General features: G+C 57.2%; 6 protein-coding genes across 6 annotated transcripts; 3 read left to right on the top strand and 3 right to left on the bottom strand.

Moving 5' to 3' along the window:
* Positions 1 to 1814: 1814 nt before the first annotated feature.
* LSB6 (phosphatidyl inositol kinase) lies at positions 1815 to 4363 on the bottom strand (the record flags this gene model as incomplete). Its single annotated transcript, XM_028635891.1, has 3 exons — positions 1815 to 2754; positions 2814 to 3605; positions 3675 to 4363. 3 exons carry the CDS (start codon positions 4361 to 4363, stop codon positions 1815 to 1817), a joined length of 2421 nt encoding a protein of 806 aa, XP_028491729.1.
* Positions 4364 to 5510: 1147 nt separating this feature from the next.
* D7B24_001668 (uncharacterized protein) lies at positions 5511 to 5864 on the top strand (the record flags this gene model as incomplete). The annotated part of the gene is made up of 1 exon (XM_028635890.1): positions 5511 to 5864. The coding sequence occupies one exon, from the start codon at positions 5511 to 5513 to the stop codon at positions 5862 to 5864; it is 354 nt and encodes a 117-aa protein (XP_028491728.1).
* Positions 5865 to 7961: 2097 nt separating this feature from the next.
* On the top strand, positions 7962 to 8471 carry D7B24_001667 (uncharacterized protein; the record flags this gene model as incomplete). Its single annotated transcript, XM_028635889.1, has 1 exon — positions 7962 to 8471. The coding sequence occupies one exon, from the start codon at positions 7962 to 7964 to the stop codon at positions 8469 to 8471; it is 510 nt and encodes a 169-aa protein (XP_028491727.1).
* Positions 8472 to 10131: 1660 nt separating this feature from the next.
* On the top strand, positions 10132 to 13625 carry D7B24_001666 (uncharacterized protein; the record flags this gene model as incomplete). The annotated part of the gene is made up of 3 exons (XM_028635888.1): positions 10132 to 10156; positions 10228 to 10761; positions 10819 to 13625. 3 exons carry the CDS (start codon positions 10132 to 10134, stop codon positions 13623 to 13625), a joined length of 3366 nt encoding a protein of 1121 aa, XP_028491726.1.
* Positions 13626 to 14573: 948 nt separating this feature from the next.
* Positions 14574 to 17192, bottom strand: AVL9 (late secretory pathway protein avl9; the record flags this gene model as incomplete). The annotated part of the gene is made up of 2 exons (XM_028635887.1): positions 14574 to 16782; positions 16870 to 17192. 2 exons carry the CDS (start codon positions 17190 to 17192, stop codon positions 14574 to 14576), a joined length of 2532 nt encoding a protein of 843 aa, XP_028491725.1.
* A 1726-nt stretch (positions 17193 to 18918) lies between these two features.
* On the bottom strand, positions 18919 to 20350 carry HOG1 (MAPK protein hog1; the record flags this gene model as incomplete). The annotated part of the gene is made up of 5 exons (XM_028635886.1): positions 18919 to 19006; positions 19068 to 19687; positions 19749 to 19892; positions 19962 to 20091; positions 20247 to 20350. 5 exons carry the CDS (start codon positions 20348 to 20350, stop codon positions 18919 to 18921), a joined length of 1086 nt encoding a protein of 361 aa, XP_028491724.1.
* Between the last annotated feature and the right edge of the window lie 2919 nt (positions 20351 to 23269).

Below are 23269 nucleotides of genomic sequence, written 5' to 3'. Positions count from 1 at the left end.
GTCCACTTGGTGGTTGCAAAGACGCTCGGTCCGAGTCGGCGCGGGTTTTCTATCCCATCATCAATATGTGCTGGCTGACTGGTTCCATGTTTACCTGGCTGCCAACACCACATATAGGAGGAACTACGACGATCTCACTCTGTCCATGCACATGGGACATGTGCCCTGCGACCAGTGGCCAAGGTCGACTGGAGTAGCGCCCGTATCGCCGAATATCATACGCTGACGATGTGGGCCATGGTCCCATGGCCCATTTACATGTATCCGACCAGCTCCAATAATGGATATGAGAGTTCCTCCCCCCCGCCGACGAGGCGTTCGCTGCAAGACACAAAGAGTGGATGGATGGCATGATGATGAGCTGGCAGACGGCCGCAGGAGGTCGTCCCTAAGTAGACCAGGGACCCCGGTCACTGGCATATTGGGGTTTCGTGTACCCCCTCCTCATCCCAGCATTTCCACCAACCCCTCCCATGACCTTACCATTCCTCTGGGTCCAACGCCCTGAACAGACGAGCAACGTGATTGAGTTGGCCTACAGGCCCCAAGTCTCGGGACGCACCCCTTGTCCCGCTTGTCCGTCCCAGGAGCTAGGTTCGCCGCCGAGCTGGTGTGTTTACAGGGGACAGAGAATATTTCTAGAACCTCTTGTGCGCACCCTTGAGAACTGGAGGCAACAGAGCCCAAGTCCAGGAGAGGTCCTTGGGGCCTATGCCCGCTGCTTTGCAGCCACTATTTCGACCCCTCGGACCTCATTACTTTCTACTGCAGTGATCCCTGTTCGAGAAGTCATGTATCTCATCAAATTGTGAGCGGCCGGACAAGCCGGATTGAGGCTGTAGGAGATGAGGTGAAGCCAGGCCAGTAATGGGGCATCCCTCAATCAGCTGGATCAGCCAGGCCAGCGTCTTTGTCCCATTGTGCGACCTGATCAGTCACCTATCGCAAGGCTGGCTGGATGGTTGAAACAACCGTTTTGCTGAGCATCGGATGCTCTCCAGCCGCATTCAGGGATGGCGACTTGAACGCAGATGCCGCCGTCGTACCCTTCGAGGCCAGGGGGTGAAGGCCAGCCACCTCTGGCTCCCAATGAGACCGCTTAGGCTCACCGAATTGACACTTTCGTGCATGTCCGCCGAGCCTGACTGCTCGCTTTTCCAAGCATGCAGGTTACAGGAGACCCTCAGTTTGACCATCGAGGCGGGGGCCGCAAGGATTTGTCTTTCGTGCAGCCGGCGAGTCCAGGCCCTGGGACCTATAGGGGGGGGAGGGGGCAACTAGGCTCTGCGTCGCACGGTTTCACCCAAAAATGCCTTGCCTAAACATGTTGATGATCATCGAGACTGCCAATGGGGTCATATGAGGAAAAGGAGGAATCTCGCTCTTGAAAACAAGAGAAATGAAGAAGATAACCCTGTTGGCTCTACGTGTTGCCAATGCTGTCTACTATGCATGTCACCCAAGGCCCCTCTCTGCTGCGCCTTTCCTCTCGTGTTCTAAGTAGCCCAAAATCGGAACCACACTGCACTCCTCAGACGGAATGTGTTGGCCATGCATGGCCATTGACATCCCAATGCTGACACAACTCCTTCTTCCACCTGCCTAGTCCTGCATGAACGCATGCAGGCTGAGAAAAGAAAACTTCCGAACGGACTCGGCTCGATGCGTACGTTGTTACGCCTGAGCTGACCTGACAGCACAGCCTGCAGCTTCGGAACGAAGGAACCCGTGTCTGGCCGCTTCTGCTCCAGCGTTGACCCCCTTTTATTTTTGGCCTGGGCGATAACAACGAAGGAACGGAAAGTGGCATCCGATTACCAACAGGTAAAGACAGGATTCCGTGCCTTGACAGGCTCGAGCCGCTCCACAATGACCTTGCGATGGTTACCCTCCATGCCCTCGGCTGCGGCATAGCCAAGGTCACCCTCGACGTCATCGCCGTCATACTCGGGATCGTATTCCCTGCTGCCGCCACCGTACAGTTGCTGCGCAATGCTGCTGCTGCTGCGGCGCGTGGCGGCTGTCGCGAAGGAGTACCTGCGCTGCTGCTTCGGGCCAGATCCTGTGTATGGGCCCTGGCCCTGACGCTGCGGTGCGTACACGTTGAGCGATCGCGAAGGGCCGTGGTAACTCTCTCGAAAGCCCGGGACGGGGATCCTGGGCCGCTGGGGCGTCGACGTAGAGTGCTGATCAAGGGACCCGGATCCATTCATGTGGGAGTCTTCCACCGGCGATTGCGCATCGTCGGCGCCAGGCGACATCGGCATCTCGAACCGGCCGGGATGCGGCATATCAGCTGGGGGGCTAGCGAAGCCGAGGAGATCCTCGGCGTCACTGTCGGGACCATGAACGGGTGCTGAAGCGGCGGCAACGCCAATGTCGCCCTCGTCGAGGGAGGAGTGTTCCCCACGGCGGCGCAGCTCGGAAGACATGCGCATGGGGAAGGCAACGGGTATGTCGACGAGGTCGTCCCAAACGCAGACCTTGGCGCGACGGGTCAGCTCAAGAGGCCCGTGATCGGCGAGCTTGAGCGTCTCGACGACGTTCCAGGCCTGGCCCTTCATGACGGCCATCTGGCGGGCGAACATCTTTTCTTGGAAGTCCGGATCAACTTGGAATACCTTACGCAGGGCCAGGGCTGTCTCACTCCACCACTGGGTAGAGGTCAGAAGGGGTAGGAAGTGGTCACGCGTTTTCTGAGAGAAGGGGCGGCCGATGAGATCTACTGGGAGGAATAACCAGCCAAAGGGGAAGCTGAGTTCTTGTCAGGGCTTGATTCTCACCAGAAATCACGGAAGGTCATATGAACTCACCTGCGCCAGGCATCGGGGTGTTTCCACGGCCAAGACAAGGAATTGTCGATGGCTCCTACTGTAATCCTGGGCTCCCGCCCCCTTGGCAGCGGACTTGCCGCCTTCATCGGCTGTTGCGTCTCGTACGAAGGGTATTTCGCACGCGACTCTGGCATCGACCTTGTGGTTAGGTCTACTGGCCGCGGGCCTGCCTCCTCTGCTGACTGGGCGTTGGCCATGTTCATCTGCACAGGTTCCGAGACGACAGACACCTGCTGTGTCTGCCAGTCAACCTTGATCATCCAGTTGTCGAGGCCGCGGTCCGTATTCCGCATGATATAGTCCAGGATGACGAGCTTCTCAAGCTCCTCTCGGAAGGACTGCTTCATGTTATCTGTCCAGACGAAATTGTCGGGGCCAAGCTGGACCTCGTCGCGTTCGCCCTCGTCGTCGCTCTCAACATCGTCAAGCGCAGGCCGGCCGCCACCAGGGCGACAGTTATCAGCCCACCGCCTCCTCCTCTTGCGGTGGGGGTCATTGGTGCGGAAGCCGGACCAGTACTGGTCGGGCCATGGGTGCTCTCGCAGGAAAATGTTCGCGTCCTTGAAGCCTGTCAAAAAGACTTGGAAGCTACCGGCCTTCTCAGGCAGGGCCTTCTTCTTGCGGGAGAAGCTGCGGCGGTCCCAGAAAGGGTAATGGAACGACTTTGAAGATAGGTTGACGACCTCTGTGTACGGGACCATATGAGTGCGGAGTTGGCAGTCGAGGGTATAGGCGGCGGCCTCGCTGACGTATGAGAGATTGGGGATGAGGCTACGGGTGGATTGTCAGTACTCTCCCTTCTTCACCTTCTACTCGTTTCCCTCTTCTAGAGAAACATACCAGGCGCGGCCGAAGCAGCAAGGAAACAGGTTGCGGTGGATCCATTTGTTCCATTTGGGATTGCCGGCAGCATAAGGTTCCTCGTCCTTGGGCTTAAAGACACCGACAATCTTGCCATCGGGATTCCGTGCAAAGTAACTCCCCGAGCTGCCCTGTGATATCATACGTGGATGAACGCCTTGAGCGATAGCGGTGCGCACACTGCCGACAATTTCTTCAAACTCGGCGCGCTTCATGACGGGCTGGGGCTCAGCGAGCCCCTCGGCAGTGAGAGGTCGTACGCCCTCCGGGGGCTGGAAGACGGAGTGGTGGATCTCGAGGCGGTCGTCCTCGCCGGGCTGCTTGTTATGGGCGCGGGAGCGCTTGAAGCGTGAAGCGATCTCGTCGGCCCAGCGCTCGAGGCGGGCGTTGATGGCCTTGAGATCGACACCGGAGCCGGAGCCGACGCGGCGGCGGGGACGTGGGCGCGTCTGTGACGAGGGCGCCGTAGGGTCTCGGTGGTACCCTTTCGGGGTGACCATGCCGGACCGGGGACGCGGCTGGGTTATTGGGGCGAAGCGAGGGGCTGAGGCGGGCTGGAGGGTGGCAGAAGAATGAGAGAGGGGGTCTTCATCTTCCGAGTCGGAGGAGAGGGCATCGGCCTGGGCGAGGCGTTCATAGCCCGTCGTCGGGGGGCGTGTTGGGGGCATCGTGTGAGAGTCTAGACTGTAGACGTTCGGGGGAGGTGATTTCGTGTTTCGACGGTTGTCTCCGGTCCACCAGTTCAGGTGTTGTAGTTGTTGTTGCTGTCGTCGTCGTCTACGTCGTTGTTTGTGGTTGACGTCGGGTGCCCCTTAATTTCAGACGATGCAACTGGAGGACTCCAGGCTGGTTTTGGGAGGGGGGTAGATGATCGGAAGGACGGACGAGAAAGGGAGTATACAGAATGGCAACGGCACAGAGCCAAAAGGGGGCACGAATACAGTGGGCAAGCAAGGAATACGGGCGGCGTGGCCTCGGAAGTAGTAGCACTCAGGAGTAGGTCATGGTGTAGAAGATGTGGGTGGACGTGGCATTGGATCGTGACGTGACGTGACAGCTTAAAGCTGTCAACTAGAAAGTCGATTCGAGGAACAGGTGCACTTTCCAGGCTCTGGCCTTACACGTGCTTATCCACTATCTGTCTGCATGGGGCAAGGCAGGCAAGGCAGGCAAGGCAGGCAAGGCAGGCAAGGCAGGCAAGGCAGGCAAGCAGGCACGACGCACAGGGGGCCTCCTTCTTCTTAGGTAAGGAAGTCTGACTAGCGCTGCCTGCTCCCTCCCTCCCACCCACCACACACCACCTGCGCCTTCCCAAACATCCAACCAAATCCCAAGAGGGAAGCTACTCCAGCTGTCACTCCTCCTACCTGAGGCAAGGTGCATTATCTTTCCTAATGAGTAGGTAAATTCAACGATTTCTGCATGAGGCAAATCAAAACCCGACAGCATAACGAAAATGGCCAGACCCGGCGTCTTCAATGAACAGCAACACCGTCGATGTACAACCCTGAACTGGTATCCGAGCACGCAGCTGTCATGTATACATACCAGACACCTGCCCTGCCGTTTGCACTCTGGGGCAATGTCACGCTGAACGACCGCCATAGGCCTCCCGCGATGGAGCCCGGCTGCAACCCGTAGCCTGCTTCATCACTGGTCCAGCCCAGAATGGGACCACAACCCCCCGGGTTCCCACTTGCAGCCCGGAAACTCGCAGTCAGCCGCCAGTCGCGGCCCGCCGGGTTGGGGTACAACGTCACGGGCACCGCCACCGCGAAGTTGCGAAACGCCTCGTTGTCGAGGGACACGTAAAGCATGCCAGCGCCAAAGAGGCCCGAAAAGGAACCGTCCGCCGATGTCCGCACGATGCGGCACGGGCTCTGGTCAACGTTGCGGCACCAGTCTCCCGAGCCGTCACCCGACTCGAAGAGGGCGTTTGGCACGTTGGAGCTGCCGGGTGGGCCTGCTACCGTCGGGTCCGTCGCGATGGACGTGACTGTCGTGACGCTCGTCACCGTCGACGTGCTGACCGACACGGGACAGGTCGTCGTCTGTGGCATGGGCGTCGTTGTGGGCGTCGTGGTAGGCGTCACCGTCGTCGTACTCGGTCTCAGGCACGCGCAGGCGCTGGATACCCTAGCTGCGCTACCACCGCACCCCGACGCGTAGGTTGGCAGGTCAGTCGTAGCAGGACTCGCCGCGGCGGTGTATGTGCTGCAAAAAGCCACTGCCTGTGAGACGACGGCGCTGTTGCGGAGGCCACGGAGGCAGTTATCAGCGTTGCATGACGCTGCTTGTGACTGTAGCAGCAGCGAAGCCACCGCCATGACTGATACGAATGTCCTCATCTTATTCTGATATGAGTTGTTGATGCGCCTTTTGATTGCTCGGGGTAGGTTTCTGCTTCAAGGCTGCGTGCCAAACTGATAACCTCACGAAGCTGGTTTGGACACGCAGCATATATGCTTCTCTCCATCTGCCCCTGTCTGCTCAAATATACCCTTGATATCGCTCTTATGAACTGTGCCTCCGGCATGCTTCAATAGCTCGCCGTGAACGCCGTGTTGCTTTGTACCAGTCAACGGCGTTGCCGGCACCTGAGGCCCAATGGCGGCGACCACTCGTCATCATTGCTTATTTTCAGCTCGCCCTGGGACTGCAGTTGTGTCTCTTTTCAGACGCACGCGAAGCGCCCTGGGGCTAAGACGGTGAACAACGCCGCGCCAATGCATGTCAGACCGACCTCTCTTGCTTACCCCGCCATCATCCCCAAGGCCTTCGGTACTCGCGCAGCAAGACTCGACTAGCCATCAAAAGTTTGTCCTGGGCGAGCAAGATTCACCATACCTCGGATCCCGGGCCAACCGTAAGCTCGCCGGAAACATTGGCTCTGAGCCTACGAACAGCCTGTTTTCTTTCTTCCCAAGGTCGGGTTGTGCTTCGAGCCTCGGTGCTGAAAGGAAATGTCCAGCAATATGTGCACTCGCATGATATGCTTGGCGTCTATTCCTACGGCAAAGGTGTCCGACTGTGGATGAAGCTGCCGACAGCAGGTGTTCATCGACTGAGGAACCTCTAGAAACTGCAATACGCAGAAGAGATTATGCTGCGGCACGGAACTTTAGGCCTGCATATTCACATTGGATATACCGAAGGTTGCGTTTCACTTGCCCATTGCCTTCAGCAGACCATCAAATCTCATGTTAGGTCAATACGATGTCTGTACCCGAAGTATTGACAACTTCGCTGCCTATTTGCAGCCACGAGACACTCTTGCTGAGCTCCTGTCGAACAACATACATCGTTCCGTGTCTAGGGCTGGCGAGTGTCAGTCAACAGATACTACTGTCAAGACAAGTGAAGTTGTTTGACAAAGTCCAGCCGGAAGTTTCCAGCAAGCCAATGTTATGAGCATCGATTGAACACTCTATCGCTGACTTGTCGCCGAGGCCTGTGAGAAAGCCGGCCGTTCCTGGCTAGGATTCTGTCTCCGCAATTGCGCAATGTGGGCTAACTTTCCGTTGCAGTGGTATATAGATTGCCCCGAACCGTTGGACATGTGTAGAACGCATTGTTGGGCCCGCGAGGACGGCATATGATGAGCATGTGCGGGTTCGTTCAGACGCTGACTGAAATGGGGAACTGATCGCCATGCTGGAATATTGCGAGCCTCACTTTTTCCTTGATGTGAATTGACTGAAATAACAAGACGAGAAGGAGACGCACAGCATCGCATATCACAAAGCGCCAATCCAGATACCCAGACGCTTCGGATCACCATGATACGATTTCCGTTTTCGTCAGAGTAGAAAAATCGGAGCCGATACCAGCCACTACCCCGCGACGTGCTGGCGCCACGCCTCCGGCGGCCAGGCATTGGACAGTCGGAGCAAGCCCACGCATGCTTGACGATCAGGGAGTGTCCTGCCACCTCCTCCTGATGATCGGACGGGCGCAATGCAAAGCCAAACGGAAGATGGGAAACAGAAGCCAAGGTCCACACCACGGGAAGAGCTGTCCGCTCTGCATCCCCGTGACTTGAGCTATGCTCTCAGGGCGTATCCCCAGTAATTGGCGTTCTTCTTCTTTTCTTCTCATTTTGATTGGGGTTTTCTTCTACCTTTGGGCATCGATCAAAGAGCTATTCCCTTTTCTCGTTTCATCGAAAACCCCATCAATTCATCTCGTCAACGCTGGAGGATTCCCTCCCGGACTTCGCTAAACCATTCGGTTTATTTCTGGATATTCTTTGCACGACCGCCCACAATGACTGCACATCTCGACGTCGTGCGGGCCTGGCGAGACGACGCGACAGCTCAACCGCCCGCCCTCGAGCTTGATAACCGCGGCCGCAAGCGACACCGGAGCCTTACTCGGTGCGACGCGGCAGCCAAGTGCGGCACATCTGGCGAATCGAGCACGTTGCGCGGACGACCCCGACGGCGCTCGACGTCGCCGTACGGGGCTGCATCTCGCACCACGTCGCGCAGCGCGATGGACGGCTCGGCCTCGCCGGCGAGAAAACGGTTGCTTCGCGTCGTGGTCCTCGACCGTCGAAGAAGCCAGAGCCCCTCGCGGTCCCGGTCGCCGAACCGGCGGCAGCAGAACGCGGCGCGGCGGAGACAGCGGACCAGGAGTCGGAGCCGGAGCCACGACGAGAAATCGTACCGACCAGTGGAGCAGGGGGGATGGTTGAGACAGGACGTCCTACGCAAGCAACAGGCCGCCCAGAAGCCTGTGCATGGCAACGGGCATGGACATGGGCATGGTGGCTGAATCGACAAACCCCCCAGATCAGATGAGACGGTTGGGTGGCACAGTCGATCGATTTTCCGATTTCCTTCTTGACATGGGGTGTCCACCAGATCCGGGTTCCAATGTCAAGACTGGACAAAGCGGAAAAGAGGGAGGAGAGAAAAAAGGAGTGCGTGGTTATGCTGATCTGGGACCCTCCACGGAAATCTCGTCAGGTCCCATGACCCCCATTCTCAAGACGATTGGTGTGACGAGGGGAGTAATTACTCTGACACAAGCTGAATGACGGAAGGCTGGGCGGTAAGTGGCCGGCGGGGCTTCTGAATTCGACATGTAATCATTAGTGCTGTTAGGTTAGTAGGTTGGCACACCGCGTACCTATCTACATACCTACCTAGGTAGGTAAGGCTGAGCAGAACAGAAGCATCTACACGAGCTGCACTGCACAGCCGCCGCCTCGGAGAGTAATTGTGTACATTTCTATCTGTACAGTCTTAATATGTCCAAGTCTTGCTTAGATCTTTGAAACCCCCCCCCCCCCCCCCTCCTCTCCTAGGTGACCAGAATTATTGAGGCATGGGATTCGATGTAGAGCCTAAAGGCATCTACAGTGTCTCTCAGGCGCTGGCATTCGGCTGGTAGGTGGGTGTCAAGTAGCACGGCCCCTCCGTCTCGATTCTGCACTGGGCCACGTGCCTCGAGGAGATTTCTCGCTAGCCGTATAGGGCTTAGTCCTGACCCCGCCGGCACCTTCCCCCGCTGTAGGTCGCGCTCTCCAAATGCAAGTGACCATGCCCGGCCGCGCCTGCCTGTCACTGATGAGCATGTGCCGCGTCTAGTCAGCGAAGCCAAGGGCCAAGGCAAATGCAGGAAGGAGTGATGGCAGCGGACGGGAAGGTATGGAAAGCGACTGCACCTACCCGCATCCCGAAGGTCGCTCTCAGCATCACGTAGCCCAAGTCAATACATGCTGTTCTTGCAAGAGCGCGTGGCCTGGTACTTGTAGCTTCTGCAATCTGCATCTGCATCTGCATCTGCATCTGTGTCACCGCACGTCGCCGGCCGACTTCTCCCTTTCCTCTCTCGCCAACGCAAACGCCATGACGCGCGCTGTCTGAGAGGAGCATTCACAGACACTCCCTCCAGTCGCCCCTCTATCAAACCCGCGACCTCGCCCCGACGAAGCACCCTTTGTTCCACACTACGTCGTCACACACCAGTCTGCCTCTGTCTCTCGATCAACCGCCTGCTGACTTGCTCATCGCCCACCGCGCATACCCCAACAGCGCGACCTCGGCGACTATCTGCTCGCATTTGGGCCGAATAGCGCCAACAGCCCGCATCCTTCTTGTCTTGTTCGTGGGCCAACATCGCCCGGTATACTCCTTCGTTCCTGTCCCTCCCGCGCCGACGCCTTCTTTTGTTCCTACGTCCCGTACATCGAGCCTCGGCAGCCTCGCAGCCTCTCCGGGAAACAACAGGCTGCCCCCGCCCACAGAGCCTCACGGCATCCAGCGTCTCAACTGCATCGCGCGTTATGACCACTGCCACGCCCGCCCCTCGACCTCCCACGATACAACGTTCTTGACCCGCCTTCCGTGGCAGACATTTCTCCCTTCACCCAGAACCGAACGGCAACTAGACACCGTGCCTGTTTGTCCGCCCGCCTCCTCTGCCCGCCATGGCTTCCGCCAACCGGCACAACGGTAGGTTACATCCTGCCCCCATCTTGCCCCCTCGTCCTCCACACAATGCTAACATGGGGTTGCTGTTCAAGGCCAGGCTGCTGCCGTCGAAGACCCTAGCTGGAACAACCAGACAGCCCCGGCGGCGCAGGCGTGGAACGCGCAGGCCTTGCTTGCCCCGCGCAGCAAGCAAGCCGTTCCTTCTCCAGCTCACGGCTATCCCCAACGCAGCTACCCCATGACAAACCAATTCGCCGGCGCACAACACAATGGCGGCATGGTCTTCGAGTTCACCGGTCCTTCCGACATGTCCAACGACTCACTCCCTTCATCCGTGCCATCGACCTCATCGACACCAGTCACCGACGGCCGATCGACACCAAATGGCCATATGCAGGGTTTAGGCGGCATGATCGAGCGCATGAACGGCGTCCAAGATCGCGCATATGCCCCCGCAATAAAGAGACGCAAAGTCGACACGCCCGAGGCTGACGCTGAGATGACTGGAAAGAAAGGTATGGGCTCTGGGGGAAGCGGCGTGCTCGGCGCCTACGTGAAAGAAAAGCGAGAGGAGGCGCAACAAAATGGGACCGCAAGGACCACACACACAGTTGATTTGACATTGGGTAGGTCCCTCCCCGTTGCTTGTGGCCTGCCACCACCAACTGCTAACCTCCATTTAGTGGATGATGATGATGTTAAGGTGATTGAACACCCCGACAACGAAGAGGTATGCTATGGCATGCTTCAAGGCAAGGTTCTCTGCAGCATTGTGCCGTCTGCTAAACCCGGAGCCAAGAGCCTGTTTGGTGACAACTGGTTCCCGCCCGCTAAGGTCGTGGCGAAGCGGATTACTGGAGATAAATCAAAGCGCATCTCACTTTACGACTTCACCCGGGAGATTATTGGCAATATTGACGAAATGACAGCCGGTGCTCTTACGCCCCTGATGGATGCCAATATGCAAATCAGGACCGATTGCAGAATACCTGCGCGGAAGAAGCAACCAGGGGAGGAGCCGCGGTCGAGAGTGTCCAAGCTGTACCCCCTCGAACTGGTCATCTATGGGCCCAAGAAGTGGGCAAAGCCCGTGGCAGACCATTTCAAAAAGAATTCAATGGTCCTGCGCCACCCCAACAGGGTAGACAAGGGCATTAAGTATGTCAACTACCAAGTAGTGACAACCGAGCCAGCGGCACCGAGACCGCAGGCCAACGGACGGACTCTGCCGAACAACTTTGTGCCGGGCATGGCAATTGCCCAGCGGACTGTCGAAGAGATGCGTTCCGATGTCATGGGCGTGTTCGATCAAATGGGCAAGAACAACGATGTTCCCGAGCTGGAGCCATCGGACCTCATTGTCACACCCCTACTGAAGCACCAGAAGCAGGGCCTGTACTTCATGACGAATAAGGAGGCCGACGCCACGTGGGAGCAGCGAACGACAGACTCATTTTACAAGGCCCGTATAAGCTCGACGGGGCAGCGGGTTTTCCTCAACGTCGTCACCGGTCTGAACGAACGGCAGCTGCCCCCACAAACAAGGGGCGGCATCCTTGCCGACATGATGGGACTCGGCAAAACACTCAGTATTCTCTCTCTCGTCTGCCATACGCTCACCGAAGCACAGACCTGGGCGCAGTCTCCCTTGATACAACCCGAGGAGCCTCCCCAGAAACCGTCGTCCATGTCTGCAGCCCTCAACACATTGGGTCTCACGAAACTGAAAAGAAACGCCAAGACCACGTTGCTGGTATGTCCACTGACGACCATCTTCAACTGGGAGGAGCAAATAAAGCAGCACATACAGCCTGGCAAGTTTAGTTATTATGTGTATCACGGCGCTACCCGCATCCGAGACGTTGAGCAACTGGCACAGTATGACTTGGTCATCACCACATATGGCTCCATCTCCACAGAACTCGGTCTGCGCAACAAGCGGAAGCCGGGCAAGTATCCCATGGAGGAAATTGGCTGGTTCCGTATCGTGCTCGATGAGGCACACATGATCCGCGAAACGTCAACGCAGCAGTTCAAGGCCATCGTCCGCCTGCAAGCCAACCGCAGATGGGCTGTGACCGGCACGCCGGTGCAGAACCGGCTCGAGGACCTGGCTGCTCTTCTGGCATTTTTGCGACTCAAGCCGTTCGACGACCGGAACCGCTTCAACCGCTTCATCGTCGACCCGTTTAAAGCCTGCGACCCCGAGATCGTCCCCAAGCTTCGCATCATGGTGGACAGCATCACGATGCGGCGATTGAAAGACAAGATCGACCTTCCTCCTCGTACCGACCATGTCATCAAGCTTGACATGACCCTGGAGGAACGTCAAGTCTACGATCTGTTTGAGAAGAACGCTCAAGATCGAGTACAGGTCTTGTCTGCCAATGCCGAATCGAGCAAGGGGGCCCTCGGTGGCCAGACGTATATTCACATTCTGCGCTCTATCCTGCGTCTGCGTTTGCTTTGTGCGCACGGTGCCGACCTCCTCAACCCAGACGACATGCAAGCTCTGGAGGGCATGACAGCAGACATGGCTATTGACCTTGATAGTGATGACGAAAACTCCAATAAACCGGCACTGAGCGAACGCCAAGCATACGAGATGTTTGAGCTGATGCTCAATACGAATGCTGACAAGTGCAGTCAGTGTACCAAGAAACTCGGCGCCAGCGATGGCGCTAGTATCGAGTCCGAGGGGCAAGAGGAAATTCTTGGGTACATGACGCAGTGCTACCACGTCATTTGCGGCCCTTGTTTCAAGAAGGTCAAGGAGTTGGCCAAAGATCAGCCGGGCCAGTGTCTATTCTGTCCCAACCAAGTCGATATGCAGTACATTGCACTGAAGCGCGCTCGTGCCAACGTCGAGCACGACGGTCACATCAAGGCCAAGGCTGCCAATAACGGCAAGAGGACGTTTGACAGGTACAACGGGCCTCACACTAAAACAAGGGCCCTGCTGGAGGATCTGCTGAAGTCGGAAGCCGAGACTGCTGCAAACCCTACGCTGCCTCCGTTCAAGTCGGTCGTCTTCTCCTCATGGACGACCCACCTTGACCTCATTGAAATGGCGCTTGACAGCGTAGGCATCGCTTATTCGCGACTCGACGGTAAGATGAGCCGCAACGCGAGGACCAAGGCTATGGATGAATTCCGTGATAATCCCTCGATTCACGTCATCTTGGTGTCTATCATGGCCGGTAGTCTCGGCCTGAACCTGACTTCAGGCAACAACGTATATGTTATGGAGCCGCAGTATAACCCTGCCGCAGAAGCTCAGGCCGTCGACCGTGTGCATCGACTAGGCCAAAAGCGTCCTGTGCAGACTGTACGCTACATTATGCGGAACAGTTTCGAGGAGAAGATGATCGAGTTGCAGGACAAGAAGAAGAAGCTCGCTAGCCTCAGCATGGATGGCAAGGGCAAGGCCCTCGATAGAGGAGATGCAGCGCGGCAGAAGCTGATGGACCTGCGGAGTCTCTTCAAGTGAGTCGGCGTTGGGGAACATGCGCTTATGGGAGGAGGCACGGCGTTGGATGGGTGTCATTATGTTTTACTCGTTTCACTCTCGGCATGCGATGGCATCCAAAAGACCTGGGGTTTAGGAAGTTTTCTTTTTCTTTTTTCACGAGGGGATGATACCACGACCACCCTGGCGGCAGTGCTCTACATTGGGCTATGGGGTGAGACGTTCTCGGTATCGCGAGAGGCGAGAGCGCAGCGACGCACAATTTCTGAAGTGGTAACCACGTTTTCTTTCTATTCTACGCGCATTATACGGTAGACCTCAGGGCCTATTCCTTCTGCATCTAGGTAGTATTGCACGGGCAGGGTGTCCCGGGTAGACATATGATATGGGCTTAGTTGCTTGCGCTACATTTGACTGAGCCTTCCTGCAGATTTGATTATCCTGATGAATGCATGTGCTCGCGATTCGCCGAACGCTTGGCTTGCATGGCAGGACTGGGCAGCACACTGCTTTTCCTCTCCCATTCACATGTTCTAGCTCACTCGGAAAGACTCCTAGTAGGACCAGGATGAGAATGTGGTCTTGTTCGGCAAAGTAGACAATGGCGAGCGAGACAGGTCGTTGAACCTCGCAAGGAAACTGAACGCCATTCAACAGAAACGAACAAATGTTGCTGGCCATAGAGTGGAGATTATTTCACACGGCTCTTCTGTTAAAGATGTTCATAACGACCAGATCAGGTCAACTCAGCCTTAACGTGCAACAGTCAAAATTTGGGGGGGGGGGGGGTATATCATCCAAACATTCATCATCATATTACAAAGGGCACACACACCTCCCAGATCTAACTTTGTGCGTCTAGTGGCCTCAAATCAAGAGAGGACAAATCATGGCCGTGACAGTATTCCACTTTCCCCGTCTTCCACCATCATCGCCTGTCAGCGGACGGCTGCCAGTCCATCATGTTGGTCAGACTTTGACGCCGTCGGCGGCAGGTGCGCTGCTCACGACCTCGCCCGTCGCTGTGACGACCTCGGGCTCCATCTTTGCTCCTGTCTCTGCCCCTGCCTCTGATTCGAGCTTGGTCCCGTTGGTGTGGGCATCGGCCGTTGCTGCTGTGCTTGGAACGACGATATCGGCCACAGGTTCGTCGGCCGGTGCTGGGGCGGCCATTTCCTTCTTGCTCACGGACACGACGTCAACCTTTTCTGGTGTCGGCGTGACCGTCTCACTCTTCAAGTCGGCCTTATCCACTACTGGCCCCAACGTCGGCGTAGCAGCCACAACCTCATCCTTGATATCGTGCGGTGCGGGAGCCTTGGTCTTGTCCTCGGGTCGCCCGTGCGTCACATCTCGCGGGATGAACTCCTCGTGCTTGAAACCCCTGGGGCTTCCCGGCGCCGAGTCGGTCGTGCCTGCCGAGGAGAAGATGCTCTCGCTGAACGAGTTGCCCGTCACAGGCCTCTTCTCATCCTGTCCAGCGCCCGCCGTCGTGGCCTGTCCGTGGGCGTTACGACCCGGAAAAAACGACGATCCGGAGAAGCGGTTCGCGCCCTCCTCCCTCGGCGAGAGCGCACTCGCCGGCGATGACGCGCCAGACTTGTCCGACTTGCGCGCTCCCCAGCCAGAACCCCACCCCTTTCTCTTCTCGCCGGCCCAAGACACCCAGCTGCCGACGTACGTCGTCGATTTGGCGCCGCTCCCGCCGGCCAGCGAGGCCTCATGATCAGTGACGCCATTCTTCTCCGCCGCGGCGGAGTTCGCGGAGGCCGACTGCGCGGCGGCCTGCTCTTCGGCCTTGGCGCGCTGCGCCTCACGGTAAGATTCCATATCGGCGTAGAACTTGTTGAACATGGTAGACGCCTTCTCGCGACCGGCAGCCAGGTTCCGTCCCAACGCTTCGCGGCCGACAGCAAAGCGCTCGTCGAGGTGCATGTCCTGAACCTGCTGCGCGATGCGGCGCTGGACGTCGTCAATGGTGAGGCCGCCAGCGCAGGGGTGCTTTGGTTCGACAACGTCGAAAAGGTGCGAGTCGGTGTGGGTGTTCCACATGCGGTGGTTCTCGGTGCGCTGCCAGGCGTCGATGAAGTCGGCGCCAAAGTCGAGCACAGGGTCGCCGTCAATGTGTGGCAACAGCGCCCGAGGGTTGTGCTGGTTGGCCTGGAGGTGCTTGTGGTACTTGAAGGAGGAGATGAGGGAGAGTATGTACTCTTCGAATTGCAGGCGGATGAACTCCTCGGAACCAACATAGCCCATCGTCTTGGGGCGGCCGGGGTTCGCCTCATCCCACGTGTCGTTGACCTCCTGCGTCAGATAGTCAATCCAGCGGCGGTCAGCGGCCGAGAGCGTAAGGGCCTGGCGGAGGGACGTCGAGGTGATATTGACCGTGTTGTCGTCGAGGTGGATGAGAATGTCACTGTAACGGTCCTTTTGCTGTAGGAGCAGTGAGTTGGTGCTGCCAACAATGTACGACTTCGTGCCAAAGTCGGCAAGAATATCAAGTTGCTGAAGGGGGGTGTAGGGCCCAAAGAGGCTGCCCTTGCCAAAGATTTGCAGCGGCAGGCCCATATACGTGAGCAGGGAGCTGCGGTCGCTCGTCCGCAAGGTTGTTGGGGTGGCCAGGCCCTTCTCGTAGTTGTTCATCTCGGGATCCGCGCAGTCTTGCAAATTTCGAATCAGGCCGGGTATCAAGGAAATGAGAGAAAACTGCATCATGCACAGACGTTCGCACCGCGATCCAAAGAAAAGCATCTTGGGCTGCAAAAGGCAACATTTGAGCAAGACAAGAGTCTGCCAGCGGAACTCGCGGACAAGCTCACGCAAGCTCATACCAAGATACTGGTCGCGGTCCTCATCGGAATTGAGTACGCCGCGGCGCTTCTCGTCAGCGAGGCTGTCTTGGAAACGGCGCAGGATCTCCGTGTCGGAGAAGTCGCGTTGAGCGAACCAGGCCTGCGTGACCACACTGAGTCGCTCGCGCATCATGCCGAAGAACTGGGGACTGTCGGCAATAACAACAACGGCTTTCTGTACAGTGGACCGGGTCACATCGGCGGGACGGTTGAGCAATTGGGCGGCATCGAGCTGGCGAGTGCATGATATGCCGAAGAGAGAGGTCGCCGGCACGTTCTCGTCGGGATTCGAGGGTCGGAGAAGGGTGAAGTAGGAGAAGTCTTCGCTGGAACTAAAAGGTAGAAGAGGTGGTCAGCTTCGAGCGTCGACGGATCCCCTCGTGGGAGGAGGGCCAAGGAGGACAGTAGCTTACGCGTGGGCACCATCGCTGAGTGCCATGAAAGGGAGCAGACCCCAGTCGTACTCTGTTGCGGGATCGGATCCCTCAGGAACACCAAACCACTTCTCGCACTCCGGACCCCTGGCATGATGAAAGTCGACGACAGTGACGAGCGGCGTGAACCCAGACAAAGACCTGGAGGAAGACAGGCTTGGTGTGCTGGGCATATTGGGAGTTGACGGAATGGACGGCGCCGCCGCCGCCGCCGCGACTGACGGCGGTGTGTCAAGGTTAACATCAGTCATGATGTGTTCGGGCAAGCTGCCGTTCGCACGAGTCGGCGGTGAATCGGCCATGTTGTCCTGAAAGCTATTGAACGTGGGGGCAAAACCCCTATGAGCTTGCCATGTAATTCTCGACCTAGACAGGGAGGCGGCTGGCTCGACTTGTCGGTGTCGTGATATGCCAGTGTCGGTCGATGTATTGGTGTCTGCGCCTGTGGCAGTCGTAGAGACACAGCACTCCGAGCGTAGTTCGTCAATCACGAACTCGGTGCTCTCTGGCTGTCGTCGAAGAGTTGCGGTAGGGAGGTCGTCAGAACAAAGTCCCGTCCTCACGGCTACGTTGTCGTGCTAGCTCGGTCCGTTGACAGGAATGAATCTCGATGGAAGATTGGGGGGCAACGTCCAAAAGATGCAGTACCTAGCAAAGGTTAAATGATGTTGACACCCTTCCGTCTGGGTGATAGCATTGAACCCCTCTGGAGAGGCAAGGCTTGACGATCGTGGGGAGTATTTTCCCAGCTGGCATGAAGCTTACAGATGTTTTGCGATCCCCCAAAAGACCGAAGACCCTTAGATGGAGAGGGAAATCAAAACAATGCTGAGTATGGGACTTGCGGTGCTGAACTGGGGTCCGAAGTGGATTTACGCATGGCTGGTAGATATGGTCAAATCTCCCTCGGTGATGCTGAATTGAAGGGAGGAGACCCCCTTCCTCGCCTAAGAACCCCCCTCTGCATTTGGATCCCTCCCTCCAGTTACCCAGGCATTGGCCACCGCCATGAACGCCAATCACGTGGAATAGCAGAGGTCTTTGGGGGGGGGGGGGGGGGTTGGAGCGGTGTGGGTGCTAGCTGGACGCTAAAAGTTCAAGCCATCAAGCACGATGACAGGCCAGGTGGGTCGTTCGTCGGCAGGAGAGCAAGTACCTTCGTAGATGATTGAGAGAGCCTTGAGAGGGTAGCACCAACTGCCGTACACTGCGCTGATGGCGACACGAGCCCAACAGAGACCACCAGCTCGCAGGTCCAGCTCGCAATGCCGGTGCCAAAAGCAACACAGCGTACGGCATTCCTCGTCTGGGGGGCCATTCCCGTGGCTTGTTACCCTCCGACCGTTGTCAAGACACAATACGTCACCCCTCTCTCTCCCATATCACCCCCAACCAATACCACATGCTCCTGTCGGGCCATAGGTTACGGGCGATACATCTCAGAGGCGACACGTCGACCACCTCAGCAGCGAGTCACAGGTCTTCCCCCTCCCTCTGCCTGCCAGCGTGTCTTGCATTGCATGCATTCGTGACCGCCCACTTCCTCCACGTAGACTGCCATTAGCCATTTCACAAGAGGGGTTGAGGAAAAGGGGGGTTTTCTTCTACCCCGCCAAGCTGTCACGTGCGGGTTCACAATAGAACTCGAGTCCCGTCTTTGAAACAATAGGGTTTTCGACTCATCATGTATGCCATTTTGCGCCCCCTTCCCCTCAAACGCGTGTATGTGTCGCTGGGCCTGCCTCTGAATTTGTATGAACCTTTACAGTAACACGAAAGTAAGGGGACGAGACGAGGACTTGAGAAGAAGAAAATAAACGTAAGAAAAGTGAGAAAGGATCCACCCATTCCGTCTCCCCAACACCGGCAGTATGAGAATGTACTGGTAACACCATTCGTGCTTTGCTGCGTCGCGTGGTATCATGCCCCTCCTCCTCCTCTCCCATCAGGGCTGTCGCTCGAAACCCTGTCTCCGTCTTGTTCACCATGGCTGACATCCTCATCACAATCGCCTGTGACGTCGCTCTGTTATTGTTGCGCCGCCTGAGCGTTGAGCTGTTCCTCGAGTTGTGCCACGTTGGCGTCCACATTATGGTAGTCAAGGATCTCGGAGTACCTGTGATAGGTCATTAGTATTGAACGGTAAGCAGTGTACAAGTGGACAGGAAGAAACGCACATCATGATCTTCCACGTGTCAACAGGCAGGTCAGCATCGTTGAAGCTCCAGTCAAACTTCTCCTCGGCGACGGGCTCGTCGGTAGGATCGTGGTAGGGAGAGAGGTATTCGTGCGACAGCGCCTCGGTCGCCGTTATCCTCTTCTTGGGATCGAAGACAAGCATCTTCTCTAGCAGGTCGATGGCCGAAGGGTCGGCATTCTTGAACTTGTTCTTGAGCGGCTGGCGCTCACGCTTGGGCAGCGATTTGACAAAGCGCAGCGTATTTTCGCTGGCGATGCCGTTGATGACGTCGTCGGGTGGTGTGCCGAGGAGCTCCGTGATGATACTGAACTGGTTGACGTGGTCCTTGCCAGGGAAGAGCGGCTTGCCCTCGAGCATCTCGGCGAAGATACAGCCCGCGCTCCAGATATCCACCTCGACATCATACTTCTGCCACGTGAGCATGATTTCCGGCGCGCGGTAGTAACGCGTCGAGACATAGCCTGTCATCTGGGGATCCTGGATGCGCGCCAGGCCGAAGTCGCAAATCTTCAAATCACAATTCTCGTTGACCAAGATGTTGCTGGGCTTGAGGTCACGGTGGACGACGCCCGCTGAGTGCACGTACTTGAGGCCGCGCTGCAGCAGAGTTAGCAAGTGAGGTCGAGCGCGTGGGCGTGCACGCAGCAACTTGACGCACCATGATCTGGTAGAGGAAGTATTGGATGAATTGCTTCTCCAGAGGCCTGGAGGTGAGTAGACGGTGCAAGTCGGTGCCGAGAAGCTCGGTGACAAAGTAGATGTCCTCGAGGGGGGAAATGAAGATGTCGCTCAGGGAAATGACCTAAATCGACTGTGAGCAGGTTGTTGTGAGAGAACAAGGCTGTGAGCCCTTTTGGCTGGGAATACGGACATTCTCGTGTCTGAGGTGCTTGAGAAGCTTCAGCTCGCGGTACGTTCGCTTGGCGAGAACCGGGGTACTGAAGGGCTTCATGATCTTCTTAACGGCGACATTCTGGTTGGTGAGCTGGTCACGGGCAGAGCTGGTTGAGCACAGGCGTTAGTTGGATTCCCTCACTTGGCCGAATGCACCTCAATGGCAACCCCCACACACAAGAGGCCATTCGCACGACGCCGAAGGCCACGCGAAGAGTGCTAGAGACGTGCGTGACAAGAGCGACAGAGGTGTAATACATACCAAACGAGACCAAAAGCTCCCATGCCAACAGGTTGCAGATCCGAGTATCGCGAAGTGATCTCGAAAGTCGTTCCGAAGATCTGTGCTCTGACGAATTCGGCCATGTTGGGCGATGTGTGGAAAGGACGTTTGCAACTGCTTCGTCAAGGGGGACAAGAAGATCAGGCTGTGTCGTCCAAGGCTGGTGGTACTGGCGATGCGATTGATGTGTGCGGGTTTGCCCGAGAGTCTGCGCGAGCGAGCGAACGGGGGTTTGCGATGGAGAATGTCAGGAATGGAGGAGAATGATGGTGCTCGCAGGCCGTCTGTCTGTCGGTCGCGGGTCTGACGAGAGAAAGAGAAGGGAGGGGCGGTAGTGCGGGCACAGGGAGCTGGGCGCGAGCAGCGGCGGGGTAAAACCGAACGGAGCTGGACGGTGGTCGGCGAGTGGGCGGGAAGGAGTCTCCTGGGCCTGGAACGGACGGAGGGGCGACCTTTTGACGGGGACTAATAGGGGCGGGGGGCGTTTTCTTCGACGCACAGCAACACATGTTAGCATTTCCATTGCCGATCTCGACTGACGCAACGTTTGCTGTCCCAAAGTGGAGTTGCAACAAGTGTGTGAAAGTGCTGTAGCTATTGGCAGACAGGCACCGGAGACGCATCCGACAGCAGCCGGCGCTCGCACTGAGCGATAGGCTGGACGCAAATATAGCACAGGAGCTATTTCCTCATTTCCTCATTTCCTCAAGGGACGTCAATGGAAGCTTACCTGGATCTTCCAGGATGGCAGTGAGGGGCGGTCGCAGAGTGCGCTCACTTGTGGTGTGGCGGCGCGTCGAAGGAGGAGGCCCGCGTCGTGAAAGTGGTGGCGTGGCGAATCGTGTGCTGAGCGACAGGGTGGTGGTCGTTGTCTCGTCGTCGGGCGTCAACAGGACCGAAATGTCGATGACAGGCAGAACGCAAAGATGGGATTTCGTGCAGAGATGGGGAGTGAAGAGGGGGACGGCGTGTGCAGAGCAGAGGAGCACATAGGCTTTAAGAGAAGCGGCTTTTCCAGAACCTGGATTTCACCTGCTTCTGCTTTGGGATCTGAGCGAGATCAAGGAGGGGTGCCCTGTCCAGTCTCCAGCGGGACCCCGCTACGCGGTGTGTGCACCTTGCCAGATTTGTGTCTAATGCTGTGCGTCCTGGCCCTCTGGCTTCCGTCTGGAGGGGAGATGGGTATCACAACAACCTGGTAGTAGGAGTGGGAGCAAGGCGCCGGAGTTGGGGGGTTGTTGTCTCGACTGACGGCTGCAGGGGTACGTCGCTGGGATCGAGACGGAGTGGAGCTCTCTGTTTGGCTCGCCCATCTGTCTCTCTCCCTCCCTCTCTCTCTCTCTCTCTCTCTCTCTCTGCCCACGCCTCTCTCCTGTCCGTCCGTCTATGGATTTGTGGATCTCAACCTCTTCAACTAAAACGTACAGTGGGTGGCTCGGCCATACCACCGTTTTGTATCAAGCAAGTACCAACCTAACCACGTCGTAGCCATGGTTCCCGAGCCGAAGGCTACGTACGTTCTCTTTCCAGAACTGGTTGACGCCTGCTCCCATCGCCGATACCTATCCAGGGAGAGTGTCAGCGTGGTCAGTGTGAGCCAGTCAACAACAGGACTGCCCACATCCATCTCTCACCGCGTGTGCTAGATCGATCGACAAGGCAGACGACAGCTCGGGCAGCAACACACCCACGCGGGCACAACCTCGAGAAGACACGGGACGAGACGGTCGAGGACAAGACCGGCTGACGACGCGGGCAGAAATCCAGAATTCCATGTTTTCATTCCACTTTGCCGTCTTGTGTCGTTAGTGTCCTGCTCCCTGTGAGCACGCCAAAAGCCCACACACCCTCCTACTACATCCTAGCCCACACCATCACCACCACCCTGATCGACCTTGGGGTCCTGATCGATGGGCTTGTCGCAGCCCTGCTTCCTACCGTCTCTCCACCGTCGCGCCTCGTCAGGCGGGCACGTCCATGGACGTGGGCGGGGGGCACCCCTGTCTATCATCGCACACGGCATCGCGATTCATGGGGGCCAGGCCTAAGCTTCGCTGACTCTTGCTCATGAGCCACAGTACAGCAGATTGACTGTCCCGCCCTCCAGAAACCTCTCTTGTACGCCAAACCTAGGCAGGTTTTCCCTCGACAATGTGGCTTTGCTTTTGCTACTGAGGCAGGCCAAGCAGCGCTTCGTGCCTGACGATTCTATCCAGAATCAAGGCCCATTTCCCCGGCGAGCAATGGGCACTTCCAGTTGTTCCGCCGCGAGGGATCAGGACCTGGAACCGTGTCTGTATGACGTCATGGCCTCCGACATCGAGATCGCTCGGCGGCTCCAAGTAACCCAGCAGCCCCGTTAAGCTGCATCAAACCCCACTAACGCAACGCGTGTACCTTTTTGCCCTCGCACCATATCAATCGGTACCTATCATCAGATGCACACTACGATCGAATCTCTCCTGCTGCGCGAAGCGTCCATCGCCAATGTGGCGTGTGATCGAGGTCATCAATACCACACCACAGCGGCCCGGACATTCTCCTCCGCCCAACACTGGCTGACGCACGTTCTGGAACGTCTTGGCCTGTGGCATTCAGCCCACCGTAAGCCACATCACTGTCACAATATTCTCCCGCCGAAACCCCATTGCCCTGAAGATCCCCCTTCTCCCCGCCCCGGCCATCTAGATATGTTATCAAGCAACACCGTTTCCGTGTCCAGACAGGGTTATCACAGCTTGGAAGGGTCGAAACGGCAACGTCGGACGACGACTTTGCACCCGGTACCCCGCTGTGCAGGGCACCGCAGGGTCCCCAGACCCTTCAGGCGATTCAACGAACTTTTTTTGCGAATTACCTTTGCTATGAGGCGTGACCCCATCATCACGCACTCACCAAAGACCCCGCGGGTAGTGGTGTGACACGGCATCAGTTGCTAGGAATTCGACCCCCGATTTTGATCCAGAGCACGTCGCCTGACTGCCTGACTGCCTCTTGAGGAT

This window comes from Verticillium nonalfalfae (genome assembly GCF_003724135.2).
Source record: "Verticillium nonalfalfae strain VnAa140/NRRL 66861 chromosome Unknown scaffold_135, whole genome shotgun sequence".
Classification (NCBI taxonomy): domain Eukaryota; kingdom Fungi; phylum Ascomycota; class Sordariomycetes; order Glomerellales; family Plectosphaerellaceae; genus Verticillium; species Verticillium nonalfalfae.
Note: the sequence above shows the minus strand (reverse complement) of the source record. Positions and strands in the feature narration are given on the sequence as shown.